This window comes from Syngnathus floridae, chromosome 12 (assembly GCF_059516105.1).
Source record: "Syngnathus floridae isolate MCC-2025c chromosome 12, RoL_Sflo_1.0, whole genome shotgun sequence".
Lineage (NCBI taxonomy): Eukaryota > Metazoa > Chordata > Actinopteri > Syngnathiformes > Syngnathidae > Syngnathus > Syngnathus floridae.
Genome location: NC_142424.1, coordinates 1,415,405 through 1,432,315, shown reverse-complemented (window position 1 = coordinate 1,432,315; position 16,911 = coordinate 1,415,405). Strand labels below are relative to the sequence as shown.

Below are 16,911 nucleotides of genomic sequence, written 5' to 3'. Positions count from 1 at the left end.
TCGTCAATGGACTTTAATTTGGTTTATTCTATTTAAATTTTTAAGTGTGTCGGAGTGTTGCGCATGCGCATTGCTCGCCAACCGAGGGCCCCGCGTTCCGCCATCTTTGTCGGCTACCCCATTGTTCGCTCCGGAGCTTGTCCCCCCTCCGCCCCCAGTCTCGGCGGCATTATCGTCTTCGTACTGCGCCACAAAAACACAAGCGGACACGGTGTCACCGGCAGCCTCTCGCGACGGCCGTGGACTTGCCCTCCGCCACGCGTTTGCGACTTGGTCTTGGCCAGCAAGTTTGAGACAGGATGGACGATGACCAGCCCAAAACCCTGTGAGTGTTCTCCGGTTGTCTTGTTAGCTTAGCTCAGCTCACTTGTGTTGCTCACGTAACGCGGAGCTAACGCGCTAACGTGACCAAGACTCAAAATGCATTCTGACGCATATTAAAATGACACAAGCATATGCAACGTCGTTTGTTGAAGGGGTTGCCCGAAAATATGGAGGGAAATTTCACGGTTTTACCGCCGGACTAAGAACAATGTTGTGTGCTTACGAGCTCAATTCAATAAGCGTCCAATTAAAAATCGAGCATTTTAGGCCTTGAAATTCCGTTTTATGGCCACATCTCTGCATTGTTTGCTCCTTCGTGCATACGCGGTTGAATTCATTTCCATACCAGACGTCAAAGTGATGTTAACGAGGAAAACCGCTTGTCTGCTCTGTATTTCCTGTTTTAAGATTAGCTCGGTGCTATTTTAAAATCTTCCAACTCGAGGTAAGTTCAGGTCAAATTAGATGCACTGAGTACATTAAAACCTCGCAACTCGTGAGGCTTAGGTAATGCAATGACTCAGAAATCAAATTGGTCTAGGGATTTTATGAAGTCATTTTTATGACATCCGAACAGACTAGTGTAGCAAACCTGTTTTTCATGTATTAAATTTACTTTGCAAATGCTTGTTTTATTTCAGCCTGGGTCCCTCTGGGATGGCTTCATTGTCTTATTTGCAAGCCTATCACCACAAATTAGGCTGAGCGGGTTTGGCGCATGCAATTTGACAGAAACTGAACCTGAACCTCAAGTTAGGTTGTGGATATTTATAATCATCATCATCAGTCATTTCAGGTGATTAGAAATAGGACAGTTGGGGTGCAGACACACCTAGCACACCAAAATGTGCTTCACACTAAACCATTTTCAGCACGGCCCACTTGTTGGCGACCATCACCCATTAGTTTACAAAAAAAGGCATCTCACGTTGCTATCCTTTTTTGCAGGTACGTGGGCAACCTGTCGCGGGATGTGACGGAAGCCCTCATCCTGGAGTTATTTGGCCAGATCGGACCCTGCAAGAGCTGTAAAATGATCGTAGATGTGAGTTCAGTGAGTCATCTTACCTTGCTGTGTTAACTGTTGATTCAGCTTGGGGGGGGGGGAATATTTCCTCGTATAGTGACTGTACTGTAATTGACACGGCAGTCCAATTTATCGCAAGGCTGCGTTGTCCACTTGAATAAACACTGCACCTTGAATGGACTCCTGTGTGCGCCGCCCCCCCCCCCCCCCCCTATGGAACAAAACAGCACATGGCAACTTTCACGATTGACACTATAAATGGCATTCAAATGGAATAGCTGAGCATGCACCGCAAAATTCACCACTTTGTTGAACATGTTGATTTGCACATCTCTTCATGTATCTACACTTTTTTTTTTCCCTGCTCCACTCCAGACGGCGGGTCACGATCCGTACTGCTTTGTGGAATTCTATGAGCATAGACACGCCATGGCCACCATTGCGGCCATGAACGGTCGGAAAATTCTGGGTAAGGTAAGCGATCCTGTCTCCTTTGGTGCGGGCCTCTCAGACCGGGCTGGGTGGGCCACTCTTGGTGTGTTAAAGGCAAAGAAAAATATTTTCAACTTTGAAAGCCGGGAGTGTTTGATTGTGTTGGGTGATGATGCTCTTCTGTGTGCGTGTGTGTGTTCTTTTTTTTTATTGATTTGCTGTACTACCTGCTTTCCACTAGACGCCACACTTGTAGCGAGACAAACATTCAGTTGAAAATATTCTATTCCTCAACAGGTATTGAAGGAGCGTTTGAGGAGTATAACAAGTTCGTAAAATTCACTTGTTTGTAAGTCCCTTGTTATTTGGACCTTACTTCCTTCAGTTTTTGCTCCAAATTTTTTTGCCTGACTTTTTTCCTGATTTCTGAGGGTGTGACATCTTGAATAGCCCATTCTTAAATTCTTACTGTGTGTTTAGTTTCTGAAAAGGTTTGTACCATGATGTAAATCAGCAGTGGTGTGTAATGATGCACAAGAGAAAGCCACCGCATTCAAAACAACAACCTCAAAATCAGCAAATAGAAGTAAAAGTGGTGTGAGACCTCAAGTGGTCTAATCAGAACATGAGCAGCCTCCTCCGCCTTGAGAACGTCTCACACTTGTCTCCTCGCCATGTTGTGTCTCTTTACAGGAAGTCAAGGTCAACTGGGCCACCACGCCGACCAGCCAAAAGAAGGACACAAGCAGTACGTGCAAATCGATACCGTGAATAAGATACCACCGTTGTCTTTAGGGACGGGCATAAAAATGAGAAAATCAAATCGATACGTCGTAAAGACACACTTGTACTATGGGAATGTACAAATCTTGAAAACGTCTTTTAGGTCACTTCCACGTCTTTGTCGGAGACCTCAGTCCTGAGATCACCACGGATGACATCAAGGCCGCTTTCGGGCCCTTTGGGAAAATATCGTAAGTGGAATACTGTTGTTCATTTTGGCCATGTTGGTCCTGGTAGCCTAATGCTAACGTAAGCAGTGACATGCTGCTTATGACAAGAAACGCTTACATTTGGATTTCCGCTACTGCGTGCAGTGACTGTCGGGTGGTGAAGGACATGGCCACCGGCAAGTCCAAAGGCTACGGCTTTGTGTCCTTCTTCAACAAATGGGTAAGCGCCCCCCTCCGGCCCCTCCCATCTCTGCAGACGAGCCGCCAGCTTGACGTACTTTGTTGTTGCCGCATTCAGGATGCCGAGAACGCCATCCAGCAGATGGGAGGCCAGTGGCTTGGAGGGAGGCAGATTAGAACCAACTGGGCCACACGAAAGCCCACGCCCAAAACAACCAATGAAAGTAAGATCAAATGGACGTTTGATAGAATAAAATTGGCCAAGTTCAACATGCGCAAGCTTTATGCAATCAGATTCCATTGCTATTTAGTCACACTTGAATTGAAACCCAACAAGGCTAAAAACCTTTCTCGATTGCACGGAAAAGGTTCTGAGGTGACTTTTGAACATTCTTAATTGTCATAAAAATCATCGGTGCCGGGTTGTGTCTGACAGCGAGCACCACCAAGCAGCTGTCCTTCGACGAGGTGGTCAATCAGTCCAGTCCCAGTAACTGCACAGTCTACTGCGGTGGAGTCACGGCAGGTCTCACCGGTGAGGATGTCATTTTTTGTCCAAAATTGACTTTTGTAGTGTGTGTGGGGACAGTAACTTTTGGAACGTTATCAACCCATCATCACCGTTCAAAGAAACTATTTTACACACATGCACGAATGCTTGTCTCTTCACAGAGCAAATCATGAGGCAGACCTTCTCGCCTTTTGGTCAAATCATGGAAATCCGCGTTTTCCCTGACAAGGGCTACTCGTTTGTGAGGTCAGTTTATTAAAAACCAAATTGTGTAACATTAGCTCAAAAGTGCGACTCGCCCGCCTAGGTTCAACTCTCACGAGGCGGCCGCCCACGCCATCGTCTCGGTCAACGGCACGTCGGTGGAGGGCTTTGTGGTCAAGTGCTACTGGGGCAAGGAGACCACCGACATGGTGGGCCCCATCCAGCAGGTCCAGTTGCCTCAGAGCACGGTGAGCTTTGCGGCGCAGCCCTACAACCAGTGGGGGCAGTGGTACGGCAACACGCAGCAGATGGGCCAGTACGTGCACAACGGCTGGCAGGTGCCCAGCTACGGCGTCTACGGCCAGAGCTGGGATCAGCAGTGCTACAAGTGAGTAGACCGACACAACACATTAACGTTTCACCACATTTTTTCAGCTAAATATTATCATTGAGAAGATCTTAAAATGACTTCCTGAATTTTGACTTGTGTCCATGCTGCCTGTGTTCAGTCCTCTTCCTTCCGCCGCCGGGTGGACCGGCGTGGGCGCCGTGAGCAACGGCGGCATGGTGGAGCCCGGCCAGGGTGTCAACGGCACCATGCTCGCCAACCAAGCCGGCATGGCCGGCACGACCGGCTTCCACACCCACTGATCTCGCCCGCTGGACGCCCCTCATTACACTCTGGTTAGGGACATCCATTTTGCTTTTTTTATTTTTGGCACCTCGCATCCTTTACGCCATCACCAACCAACATGTACATGACAAGTTGAGCACAGCTACGGTTTAGATTAGGGAAAGGCGACGTTGCTTAAAGTCTTTGCCGTCGCCATGTTTTGTTTGCAGAGCCAAAGAGATCTGAATTCCCCCCAACCCCCCGCCCACCCCACTTCCGTGCTGTCTCTCTCGCCACCCCGTTAGTCCTGGCCAGTTCTCAGGGTGCAGAAGTCATTCTGTGAAATGTAGGAAATCACTGAGGAAGAAGCAAAGAGTACGAACTTAGCAGCCTGAACGATTTGGTGTGCATGAACTGCTACTTTGACACACAAGTCAGGCCCCCCCTCACCCCACCCGCTCCCACTTCCCCCTCAATACGAAAGGACTACATCGTGTTTTTAATTTAGTAATTTTTCGTCTTTCTCAGCTTGTGAGCTTTTTGCCTTTTTTTATTTTTTCCCCCCATTTCGGGGGAATTGACTGCAGCGACACCATGGTTTTGATTAGAAAGCACCGAGCGGCTGTCGACTTTTTTTTTTTTATTGTTTGAATTGGATTTCCAACAATGTCTTGCAGGGAACACAACTGCCACGCTCGTCTTTACTTACCAGGCAGACAAATATTGCACAACTACTTTAAAAAATAATTCACTCAATTTGAAGTGTTTTTGTTTTGTTTTGCATTCCACCTTCTTTTGTAATATCATTTTTGAAGTCTTATTGTAAATAACTGAGCGCTCTGTTCAATTGTATCTGTATAAAGAATGATGTTCATTCAGGACACTTGTATGCGTGAATATGTGAGTGAAAGTAAGTTTGTGAAGACTGGTGAAAACGTACAATCCCTTAAAAGCCCCTAGATTTTGGGTTTAGTGAGACAAACGTTTAATATTTGCATGCCCAAAGCAGACGTCACCGAGCAAAACACGGCAGTCACAAGAACAAATTTTGTCACATCTATTGATATTTACTACAAGTCCCATGATGCTTCACGCAGGAGAAATCGCCGCCCACATTATCTCACGTGACTTTGTCCGACCTATCAGCAGTGTCGTTACAGGCGCAATGCGGTGTTGGGATGTAAGAAGCAATGGCGACGGTCGAGCAGTTCTGGAGGTAAAATAGCCCTATTTGACCGAAGAGAACCTTCCCAGGTATTTCATGAGACATTTATTCATTTTATCACGTCAAATGCTTGAATTTAATAAGTATTTTATAAAGGCTCAAGTGGGTGTGAGTATGTTTTTCCTCTAGTAGCTGTTAGACACTGGTGGTTGGCACTTAAAACAGAAGTTCCTTGGTTCGGGGTTCGAGTCTCATTTGCATGTTCTCGGTGCTTTCCTAAATTTAAAAGTTTGCTTCCACAGCTGCGGAGAGCCCTCGTAGTCTTATTCAACCATTACAATTTGTATTTTATAGCAATTTATATTCAAATGTCAAAATGAGTTTTATTAATGACTTAACAATAACATGCTAGTCCGCATACTTGTGATGGTACATCAATTTGTGTCAGCTAATACTACTCATGAGCTTCGTGTGAAGGTGGTTTGTTGCAGTTGAACATTTTAAGTATTTAACACAGTCTAAATATGTGTGACAGGTTTATTGTTTAGATTTTAGAATCATTTCCGGATTTACTGCTTTACCACCATCTAGTGGCACCGATACAGGATTACAAAAAGTTCACTGTATAGTGTTTATGGAGTAGTGGATTGCTGAATGATTCCAAACACAGCCCACTATGTGTTTATTTTGACCCCCCCTTGCTTCTTGACCAGTCAGAAAATGGAAGGCATGTCCCCTTCCATCATCCCACCATTGTCTGCCACCCCGCTCGCCGCCAAACAGCAGGATGTTCACACCAAGGCGGGGTCCGCCGTAACCCCGGCCTTCCTCGCCAACCTGGGGAGGGCCACCCTGCGCGGCATCCGCAAGTGTCCCCGCTGTGGTGTCTACAACGGCACCCGGGGGCTCAGCTGCAAGAACAAACTGTGCGGGATATCGCTCCGGAACGCCACCTCGGGGAACAGGGGGAGCCGGAAGGGTGGCGTGGAGGCGGTCAGAGTGATCATCGACAGCGAGGAGCGAGAGGGGAAGGAGCAGGATAACAACGAAGGGGGCGGTGTTCAGGTTGGTGGGAAATATAAATAACGTATCTTCTTGCATGAGTATTGAATCGTCTTGGATATTATCTCGGTCATTTTCCCTCCAACACAGGTGTTTTCCGTGTGCCACCGAGAACGAGGATCCGCCCAGCTGGGCTTTGTGGGGCTGTCCCCCACCGACACCGCTATCTCCACGGGCGAGCGGCACCCCATGCTGTCTCAGATCAACATGGGCCGCTGTTTCATGCCGGCCTGCAAACAGGGTTCGAGGTCCGACCGGTCCGACTCCGGCTTACCCGACACCCTCTGTGTCCATATCAAGACTGCCATCGAGTGCCGCCGCTCCGCCGCCCCTCTGAGCGTCAAGAGCTCTGCCCTAGAGGCGTTGACAGCCTCAATGCAGGACAAAGAGGAACTGTGGGGCCTGGCCACCGAGTCCCCAGGGCCCCTGGTGCAACGGGTGTCCAAGGATACGCTGGTGGTCAAGTGCCGCCCCGATTCTGCGCACCCCCTGGGCCTTCTGCACCTGACGGTTGGTGGTGGCGTAGGACCGTCCAATGTGGCGAAAGGCGGCAGAAGGACCCGGCGGGCGACGCAGCAGCAGGCGGCATTTCACTGCGCCTGCCGCCCGCAGACGACTGAGGCGTCGTGCGCCACTGACCACCCAGACCCTTCACACCCCTGCCTGCACTTCTATGCCTGCGTTTGTGCCTTTGCCAGCGATGAAAAACTGGCGTCAGAATTTGCCACCTTTATCAGCTCGGCGACAACTGGTAAGAGTGGTCACCTGATTGGTCCAGCCTTTTAAAGCTGTACAGTATTATGTGATGATGACCTTGTGTTCAATAATGCAACATCATTAACCCTTTCACGCTTTGTCTTTCAGGCATTGTACCTACCCCAACCGGCAAAGTCCTCGTTCCCTGCGAGAGGCCCCCTCCCCTTCCCACGGAACCTCTCAGATATCTTCACAAAGCCAAGAAACCACGCCCGGATGAAGCTCCCTCGGGTACTAATCTAAAACATTTTATGGCATCTACTTATTGTTCCGTGACTTTTTCCTGGTACTTGAACCGCCGTGTCTCAGCTGGCACTCAGATGGTGGATGAGGGCTCAATGTCCTTGAGTTTCTACCAGTGGTTGGCCGGCGTCACAGAGAGGATTCAGCAAACTATGCACTACCAGTTTGACGGTAGGAAATGTATTTTTTTTTCCCTTCTTCAAAAGTCCGACTTGACAGCTAGCATGTGGCCCAATATTGCACTCGTGTCACTGTGACAAAGAGAAGACATTTATTTTTCATGTGACTCCCAACAGGGATTCGAATAATATATAATTGGAATCTTTTGTTTTTTTTACCCCACAGGGAAACCTGAGCCTCTGGTATACTACATTCCTCAGCAATTCTTCAATGCTCTGCAGCATCGCCTGTCTCTAGGCTCCAAGAGGCGGCTGCCCAACTTCACCACAGGTGGGACCACATGGTCTGCGTTTTTCACCAGGCTAATTGCTAACCGAAGTTAGCTCAAACTCAGTGTGTCTCGATGGCTTTAGTGCTGGAGAACAATGACGGCGTCCCTCAGAGCTCCCTCTCCAAATACACTTGGCACATAACCAACCTCGCACTGGTCAAACGCATCTTCGACACGCCTGAGGTAAGACCCCTCAATTCCCACCCGTGTGGTCTACATTCCCCGCGTCTGAGGCCTGGACTATCGTCGTCTGTCTACCAGTTGAAGTTAGAGCTCACTCAGAGTTTTGTCCGCAACATGGACGGTTCCTACTCCCGCTTTCACTGTCTTCAACCTCCGCCTGAACCTGCGCCGGCGGACGGGATTAGAACGGATAGGACGTTGCCCATTCGACCCATGGAGCTCCGAACCTTCCTCAAAGTTGGTGAGTTGCTCGTATTCCGATTAGCATTAGCATCCCCAGCATGCACTTGACGTTTGTCTCCGGCCTGAGCAGGGCCCGGCTCGGATGACCCAGAAGAACCCGGCCCCTTTGTCATTGAGTGGACCCCCGACGTGCTCCCACGCTGCCACATGGGCGAGCTGAGGATCCTCTACCAGTTTGGGCACCAGCAGAGTGGACAGACAGCGGAATGCGGAGAGAAAGATGGTCACAGCACAACAGGACGCATCAAAGGTGAGCCACTGTCATCAAATAAAAAAAAAACTAAAATATATAGATGAATAAATATATACTGTTACCTACAACTAACAAATAGTTAATTAATTAATCTGCCAATTATTTTACTGATCAAGTAACAAAACAGATTTTAAAAAATGATCATTTCTATTTATCCAAAAATAGGTCATAACAGTGCAGAAAAAGCTCAAACCTAAATTGATTATGATTCAATTACTTTTGGCTTCATGACCAGTAAAAAGAAATATTCAAATGTGCGTGGTTTTGTATGTTTAAATGTTTAAAATCAAGTCTTCCCAGTAAGATCCTGACAATTTATGGTAGTTCCAGATTTTGCCAGCAGGTAGCGCCACTATCCTGTTCTTTCATGCCCTTTGTGTTGACAGTTGGTACTTGTTTGACATGTTAGCATGTAGCACATTTAGCTTGCACAATAACTTTGCTGTCAAACTATGTTTGTCCGTATGACAATTAAGAATGTCAAAAATGTGACTTAAGTGTTGTCATCAAAGGTTTAAATGATAACTACCGGTCCATTCTATAGACAAGTGTCCCTTTCCCCCCCCCCCAGCCACCGTCCATCTTGTCCACTTTCTCGCTCCTCCATCATGTTATGTCTTCCCGCTTGCTGATTGGCCAGCGCGTTGACCAGCATCAATCATTCTCCTACTCCTCCTTCGCCGCTTATTGCGTCATCCATCACAAATGGCGGCCAATCGATGGCGACCCCCAGGTCCTATAATTCTCTTTCCTTCTTCACACAAAAATAAAAAATTGACATTTGATTGGTGGATTGTACAACTACGTCACGAGCAGACACTTTGCTGTCAGCATCGCTGAGAAATTTCCTGTTCGACTTTTTCTCGCTAAAACGTATTTACCCTGGCATACTTCCCCATCTGATTGGTCACCATTGTTCATGAATGGCCTTCAACGTTTACGACAGGTGTCTTGACGTGTTTTGGGTCTGCGTAACGTCTGCTTTACGAGAACCCCTCTGACCGGGCGATGTTTATGAGGACAGATGGCAGCCATGTTTAATCACCTTCTGTCTGTTTGACATCAAAGTCGCTCATTAAACTCCCTCCTCCTCTTTTTTTTTTTTTCTTTAAATAGTAAAATCACTATAGTCCATTTGCAGGCCGCAGTAAAAGTGTTTTTGCAGGTCGTGTGTGTGCGCGTGCACGTGTGTGTGTTTGCGCTAACTGTGCCGTTCTGCTTTATAGCACGCTGTAAAAGTGCCGACACGGGCTGTATCATTTTTATTTGGGCGCTCAGTTAAAGAGGGAGATTACACTTGTGAATAATGTTTGCGCTAAAGCCGGTTATTTTTTACCCTCTCATATTAGCTCAAAAAACAGCATCAATGAACCATACTTTAATTCTACCCAGCAACTTGAAGATCTGTTTTTTTTATGGCGCAGTGTTTCTGTGCTCAATCGAGAAAGGCAGGAATGCGCTCCCCTTGTCATGTGACAGTATTCATCTGAAAAATGACTGAACAGAAATTGACTTATCCCACTCCTGTTGTCAGCGCCTCAATTCGATGCTGACAAATACATTTAGTTTGTTCGCTTTGTGGAGTGCCACGGCGGGTAAAGAGCCGACTGTAACCAGTACACACTTTTGAGAACATCCCGTTCCGAGATGTGCTGGTGTTGGTCAGGCGCAGTTCCTAAAATAAGTTTGTGGCGAAGAGCGGCGGGATCAAATATTCCCGTTTGGATTTTCCGCTGTAAAGTGGCGCTTCCAGGCTGCCAAGGTCGCCAGCCCAGCGCTGATGTTCTTTTTCTCTCTCGCTCGTCGCTTTCTGTCAAAGCTTCCACCTTCCTCCCAGCGGCGGCTGAGTGACGAGTGTTAATTCCTCTTGGCTTCGCACTGACCTCCATAGTGGCGTGTTTTTACCTCGGAGGAATCCGCGGATCATTTGTCATCATTTTAAATATATTAGATTATTTGTATTTGCAGCAAATCTGTGCTGTAATTGGAGTAAATCGGGTCATAGTTTGATCAGAATTGGAGTGAATCGTCACATCATCGGAAGAAAATGTTATTGTCAATTAATTGAAGTCAAATGTAGCTGTCGTGACATAAGTCCGTTCCACTTCCTTTGTTCAAGCAAAGCGGCCGTGACACCGACAAAGCCGTCATCGCCGTTTCCACGACAACAGCTTGGAATCCCGTCGTTGCCGTCCTCTCGATCCCCTTCCTCTCATTCGCGCCGGACAGCAAGTAAGGTCATGACCACTTCCTGTCCGTAGACGCGAGCTTTCAGACCGACGCTTTCATGTGCCATTTAGATAGATGCTCGGACACAAGGACCCGAGTAGGACACAAGTAGACAAGTGCATAAATCCACAAAGAGGACATGAGAATAATAGGTCACAGTAGGACATAAGGACAGAAGTTTACTAGGACACAAGAATTCCATGTCGTAAAAAAATACACATGTGCAAGGATGGTAGGACACAAGTACACTAGGATACAAGGATGCCACTAGGACACACATGTTGACAAGTCGCTGAGTAAGGGAGGTTAGACAGTCCTGGCATTTTCAAGTCTTGCTCTAAAGTCTCAGTTCAGTGCCCCGCGGACTTCACGGACAATCCGGAATGTTTTTGTGTCCCGCCACGAACTCTCTCCCGTCCGGCCTCCTCTCTCGTCTGTTTTTCATCTGCGGCGTTGATTTACGCCGCCGATCCCCTCGCTTCCTGTCGCGATAGATTTATGGGTTCACGAGTGCTGCGTGACCGATTGGCTCGGAGGCGTCGCAGCCACATGGGCTTGGCGAGTGAAAGATGGCAGCTGCGGTGGCTTTTCATGTCATTTTTCTTTCATCTTTGATGTTTTATGGCGTAATTCTCTGTGGCAGCGAAAATGCCGTGTCCACTTCTGAGCTGCTGTATAGGCAAAAACATGTTTGTCTTTTTTAAGCGGGTATTATAGGGCGATGTAGGCAATTTCTCTTCCAAAGCAAACGAATTTTAGTCCGCCGGCTGCCAACTTAAAACCGTGTCCACTAGACAAATGTCTGAGGCTAAATCTCGAAATATTTTATCAATCTACTTCCTCTTGCAAAGTCAAAGCAACGGTCGGAACTTCACACACGACAGCTTAACTGCGATAATCTCATAATGATCGACGGACCATAGTTTTTCGAAACCACACAAAAAAAAGGCGAGTCAAGAATGCTGTCAGGGCGCGTAATTGCTGGGTCCCGACGGCAAGTAAGGTTTTTGTTTTTTCAGACAGCTGTAAACTAATTGCGACCTGTTGACGGCAACGGACGACGCCCCTCCTCTCATATCGCTGCCTCGCCTGTCAATCAAAAGGCACGCCGGGTATAATTTGGCCTTGCTGAGGTAAAGAGGTCAGCGAAAGAACGAGACGCTGTATGTGTGTGAGACAGAGCGACAGATTGCGCTTTGACGACGTTGAAAGTATTCATTGTGCTTCAATCAGGAAATGGCCAGGTCTCTGTGTGAAACTGTCCTGACAGTAATATTTATTTAGAAGGAAAAGGCGGCGGATAAAAGGTCACAGCCGCCATCTTGGCACAGGAAGTGGAAAATCTGGTCGACGATGCCGGCATGTTTACTCGGGCCGTGCACCCCCCAGGGGCAGCGCCACCCTACCCGAGCAGTACATAGAGTACCCGAACGGCGTTCACGCCCTTGCGATATTTTTCCCCTCCTAGCTTGTGGTTGACTGCTTTTATTGTTCTTGGCAGCTTGGTTTTTTGGGAGGTTGTTTGAAGTGTGACAGATCGGTAAAAGCACCACATGACAGATTCCGATGAGATGTGTCACGGGAGCCGACTTTGATGTAGAGCACATGATGATGCTAACGATACGCTAACGATGGGTCTTTTCACAATGAGCCCCCTGAAAGAGTGAAAAGTTCACAAGCCGCCGGCGGTGCGCAGCTGAAATGTAACGTGAAGGTTTTGACAGGCGCTTGAAATTTGAGCTCACTTGGCTCAGTGCTACTGTCAACCGTGTACTAAATTTTTTTCTCTTTTGGGGAGGGTGCGCTAAAAAAAAAAAACTTCGGCTACTGCCACTTTTGTGGGATGTGTGTCCTTGACCCGATGCTAAAAACTGAGCGTCACCAGGGAGTTTTTCCCCCCCAAAGGGTGCACTACTTTTGCCCAGGCAATGATTATCCCTGTCAGACTTTTCCCCGCATAAAAGCGGCCCGCCGTGTCCCGCTGTTCCGACAACACAGACGACTCATAAACGTGTTGTAAATGTGTCCGTTTGGGGAGAATACGCACAACCCATCGGGAGGGTTACGAGTTGTAATAAAAAAGCTAGTGAAAGGCCTTCATCACAAGGGGAAAGCCTGCCGGGGTTGTGCGTCATAAAATTTATCCCCCAAAAAATTGGCAGTGAGGTTTTTCTACTTTCTACATTTTTTTCCCCCCACCCTAAATTTAAGAATGTCGTCAATGGTTGGATTGCCACAAATGTTTTTTTTGGATCTGGATTGCATTTAATTAGACTTTTCTGCTAATATATATAGTCATTGTAAAAATGTGGTCATTTTGATGCCCTAAAATCAATCACCAGCATTTATATAGCCTTCAAATGTGCAATTTGTATTATTAGTTGTGGATTACATTATTTTATTTGCTGAGAAAAAAAATGCTTCGAAATGTACAACGCAGCCAGGAATAGAGCAGGACTAATTTGGGGGGGAAACTATAGAAAACAAACCACGTCAAAACCGTATCGTTTCTTGTATCGCTGATATTGCGCTTCGTATCGACCCGCCCACCGGCCGCTTCCAAGTCACGCCTGCCTCCCTCTGCCTGCAATCGGCTGCGAGAGTGCACGCAGCACAGGCGTGCATGAGGGACTCGTCGGGCTCGGAACTTTACATTGGACCCGTTCAACATGCACAAGTAAACTCCCCACCCGCGACTCGTCGTTATCCCGGAAGACACCGGCGGGACTGTGGATGGATTACGCTGCGTCCGATGAAATCTCCCCCGTCGCGGAGAGCCACTGAACCGGTCGAAGTTGAGCAACGAGCCGAGCGCCGCACGTCTTCCGTCAGCCGTCGCCTCATCAGGACCTCCGTGCCGTTCGGCAGGCGAGGCGAGACGGCTCGCGGTGCACGTGGTCAACATGTTGAGCGCGCATTCGGGCAACTTGACCCACCCGGAATACTTGCAACCGCTCACGCCCGCCTCTGTCACCATTGAGGTAGGCTGCTTGATTGATTGTAGAAAATAATTAACATGTTTATGGAAATAATTTATAGACTAGAGATAGTTATTCCAAAATAATATTTGCTAAAGTTAAAAAGTGTTTGACTTCTTGCATGACATAAATGTCATTTTAAATATTTTACATACTGTAAAGTACATTTATAATGTATTTTTTTAGAAGTATGTTTAAAAAAGTTGCTAAGTGTGACAGCTTTTCTGGCTTTGGGCTCAGTAGTAAATAGTTAATTGCAAGATGCTATTTTGCATATTACCTGTACAATCAAAAAAATGAATACTGCACCGTTTCCCTTCTTTATGGCTATTTTTAAAGAGGTGTTTTATTATAAGTGACACAGTACACAAACTGAATATTTTAAACATCTCTTATTGCTTGATTTTAGCTGGACGTGAACAAGAGCCCTCTGGCTATGCTGGCCCAGACATGCTCGCAGATTGGGAAAGCAGATCCTCCGGCCTCCTCCAAGGAAAGCACCACGCGCTCCAGCTTTAAAGTGGGAGAGCAGCGTCCACCTTTGGCGGACAAGTGCAGCTTCAAGCCCTACCTCAAAGGAAGCGGTGGCATTGGTAGAAGTGGCGATGATGAAGTGAGCAGCAGCAGTTTGTCAGAGAAAGTAGGACTCGGGGCCCTTGGCGGCGCTCGTGGGCACATAGCCAACACACCGTCGTACGCACCCCACCCTTTCTCGCCGAGCTGCGGTGAGAAAGGATCCACCCAACGATCAGATGGCACGACGCCCAGTCCGCTGCGCCACTCGCCAAATAGCGAGCGTGAAACCGGAAGCCCGAGCAGCACAAGTAGCGACTGTGGTACGAGCGGCGGACAGTCCCAAAAAGACATTGACGCAAGCAGGCTGACCTCTGAGGGTCTGCACCTCGCCAACTCTGGCCACCCCCGAGCCAGCGCCAACTGCGGCACGAGCAGCTCAGGTGGCAGCCAAGCAGGTTCTGGCCCCGGGCGCCTTACGCCCATTTCGCCTTACAAGGCGGCGCACCGTCACTTCCCCTTGCCACCATCCAATGTGGTCTACCACGGCTCAATGGTGGGCACCTACGCTGGCTACCCACCTCAGTTGGGTCCCAAGCATCCCAGCTCTATCCCACACACGAGAGCCTCGCCACCTTTCTTCATGCAGGGTCTGTGCCGGGATCCCTACTGCCTCAGCTACCCAAGCCTTCCCCATGTCAGCAGCGGCCCCTGCATCCAAGACCTCTCAAGTCTCAATTGCAGCTTTCCTTTGGTATACCCTGCCCACCCTCCACACCCACTTTACTCCTACATATTGCCGAGCGACCCCCACACGTGCAACTGGGAGTCAGCCAGGGCTCCGGGTAACAAGCACTTTACTGCGCCTGATGAGCTGGTTCACCTGCGGGCACACATGGCCATGGAGGCGGACCCCAAGGTACCGTCCTCGACACCTGCCCGTTGTCATCAGCACTTGCCCCACTTGAGTGGTTCAGGGGGCTCCGTCCGAGCGCCGCACAGTATGGGAATAGCTCGCTATCACCCCTACAGTACTTTGCCATCCGGACCCTACGCCATGGCCGTGCGCTCTTGGCCAACCACAGGCCCATGCTACCCGCACTATGCCTTCTACAACCAAAGACTGGAACCTCCATCGACTCTGGACTACCAATGATGCCTTCAGGGGATATTTTTAGCAGGGGGGGGGGACTTTTTGGATCAATGTTGACACCACTTCTTGGTTGCACTGAGGAATTGTCAAGATTTGCTTTTCAGCACCCCTACAACCACTGAATCTGGAATTGATTTTTGTCTCTTTGACCAATGAGATCCACCTCCTGTGTCCGACTTCAAACCTTGAGCACCCAGTTCATTCGGAATGTACGAGGAAAAAAAGAGAAAATAAATCCTTGTACTTTTGCACCCTCATTTGGATTCGCAGAATTTTGTTGCCTGTCACATTACACCCCTCGGGAAATCGACCGTGTCCTTTTTTTATCTTGCTACCAAAGCATACCAGGTAGTAGACTCATTAGATTTGTGAGTCTACTTCTTCCTAATCCCCAGCAGTTGAATCAATGCTTCTACTACTTTTTATTGGGAAGGGGGGGGGTTCACTTTAGGGCCTCTGTAGGGTTGTAATGCAGCGACTAATATTTTGTTAAATAAATCAAAAACACGATTCCCACTCTCATGTCTGTTTTTTCATCGCAGATTCCTCTCAGGAGGGCAACTTGCGCGCCCACACACACTGACTCCATTGTGTGTGTCAAGAATGAATAGTCTCCAAAGGACATGTGGGAAGATTTTATCAAGCATCTCTTTGTTAGTCACATGACCATCGCAGCTGGATTTCCTCATGGGTATCTGATCCATATCAGTCAATGTGTTCATTTTCTACTTTTGTATCAATATTTTTTCTTTTCAAAGATAGTTCTTAACGTTCTTAATCCCAGAAAGTGGTACGTGTTCTGTGGTGTCTCCAGGCCTTATCATTTCATCCATCACTGGGCCCACAAATGAGGCCTTTGAGTGTATGTGGGTGGAGGGGGGGAGGGGGGGGGGAGAGGTGGCAGTGCCCTACATAAGAAGCGCCCAGATGTGGGCCGTAATGTTTTGCAACCGTCATGAAGCTGTCATCAGGCAGCCACAAATAAACAAACACAGAAAATATGCAACATGACTCATTGAACAGAGAATTAAAGATACAGAACAGACACACAGTGACTAAGAAAAACCCACTTTGGAAGTCTTAAAACCCTAATTTGCAACACTAAGCCTTGCTTTTAAACCCTAACCCAGGCTCAAACCCTGTTTTTAAAAACCTAAAGCCTATGTGTTAAAGCCAAATTTAATTTCAAATGTTATTTTAAAGTTTAAATATTTACTTTCCCAAGTCAAACAACTTTAGCTTCTTTAAATATTGAAGGAAATTATAACCTCTACTGTGATAGAAATGAGGTGAACGTTGACTATAAGTGATGATGCTGCCCTCTTGTGGACATGTTGGTCAATCACATTGACGAGGCCCAAAAAGTCGGGGAAAAGTCTGGATTTCTTCCCTTTTTTAATTTTATTATCATTTGTTGTTCTACTAGTGATTAGAATTT

At 47.7% G+C, this 16,911-nt stretch overlaps 2 protein-coding genes across 6 annotated transcripts; both read left to right on the top strand.

Annotated features, from left to right (window-relative positions):
* Window positions 1-82: 82 nt before the first annotated feature.
* Window positions 83-5,125, top strand: LOC148389380 (cytotoxic granule associated RNA binding protein TIA1-like). The gene is made up of 11 exons (XM_088391060.1): window positions 83-325; window positions 1,273-1,369; window positions 1,727-1,825; window positions 2,477-2,531; window positions 2,670-2,757; window positions 2,881-2,956; window positions 3,035-3,140; window positions 3,353-3,451; window positions 3,589-3,673; window positions 3,735-4,019; window positions 4,141-5,125. The coding sequence occupies exons 1-11, from the start codon at window positions 300-302 to the stop codon at window positions 4,280-4,282; spliced, it is 1,158 nt and encodes a 385-aa protein (XP_088247186.1). The 5' UTR covers window positions 83-299; the 3' UTR covers window positions 4,283-5,125.
* Window positions 5,126-5,377: 252 nt separating this feature from the next.
* c12h2orf42 (chromosome 12 C2orf42 homolog) lies at window positions 5,378-16,311 on the top strand. Of its 5 annotated transcripts, none has more exons than XM_088391052.1 (10): window positions 5,378-5,498; window positions 6,123-6,474; window positions 6,562-7,222; window positions 7,336-7,458; window positions 7,537-7,641; window positions 7,816-7,920; window positions 8,004-8,104; window positions 8,183-8,345; window positions 8,418-8,597; window positions 16,016-16,311. In XM_088391052.1, exons 2-10 carry the CDS (start codon window positions 6,130-6,132, stop codon window positions 16,054-16,056), a joined length of 1,824 nt encoding a protein of 607 aa, XP_088247178.1. In that variant the 5' UTR covers window positions 5,378-5,498; window positions 6,123-6,129; the 3' UTR covers window positions 16,057-16,311. The 5 variants fall into 5 exon arrangements, with proteins under 5 accessions (XP_088247178.1, XP_088247176.1, XP_088247179.1 ...); XM_088391050.1 differs by lacking the exon at window positions 16,016-16,311 and adding an exon at window positions 14,217-14,483; XM_088391053.1 differs by lacking the exon at window positions 16,016-16,311 and adding an exon at window positions 11,849-13,734.
* The last annotated feature ends 600 nt before the right edge of the window (window positions 16,312-16,911 follow it).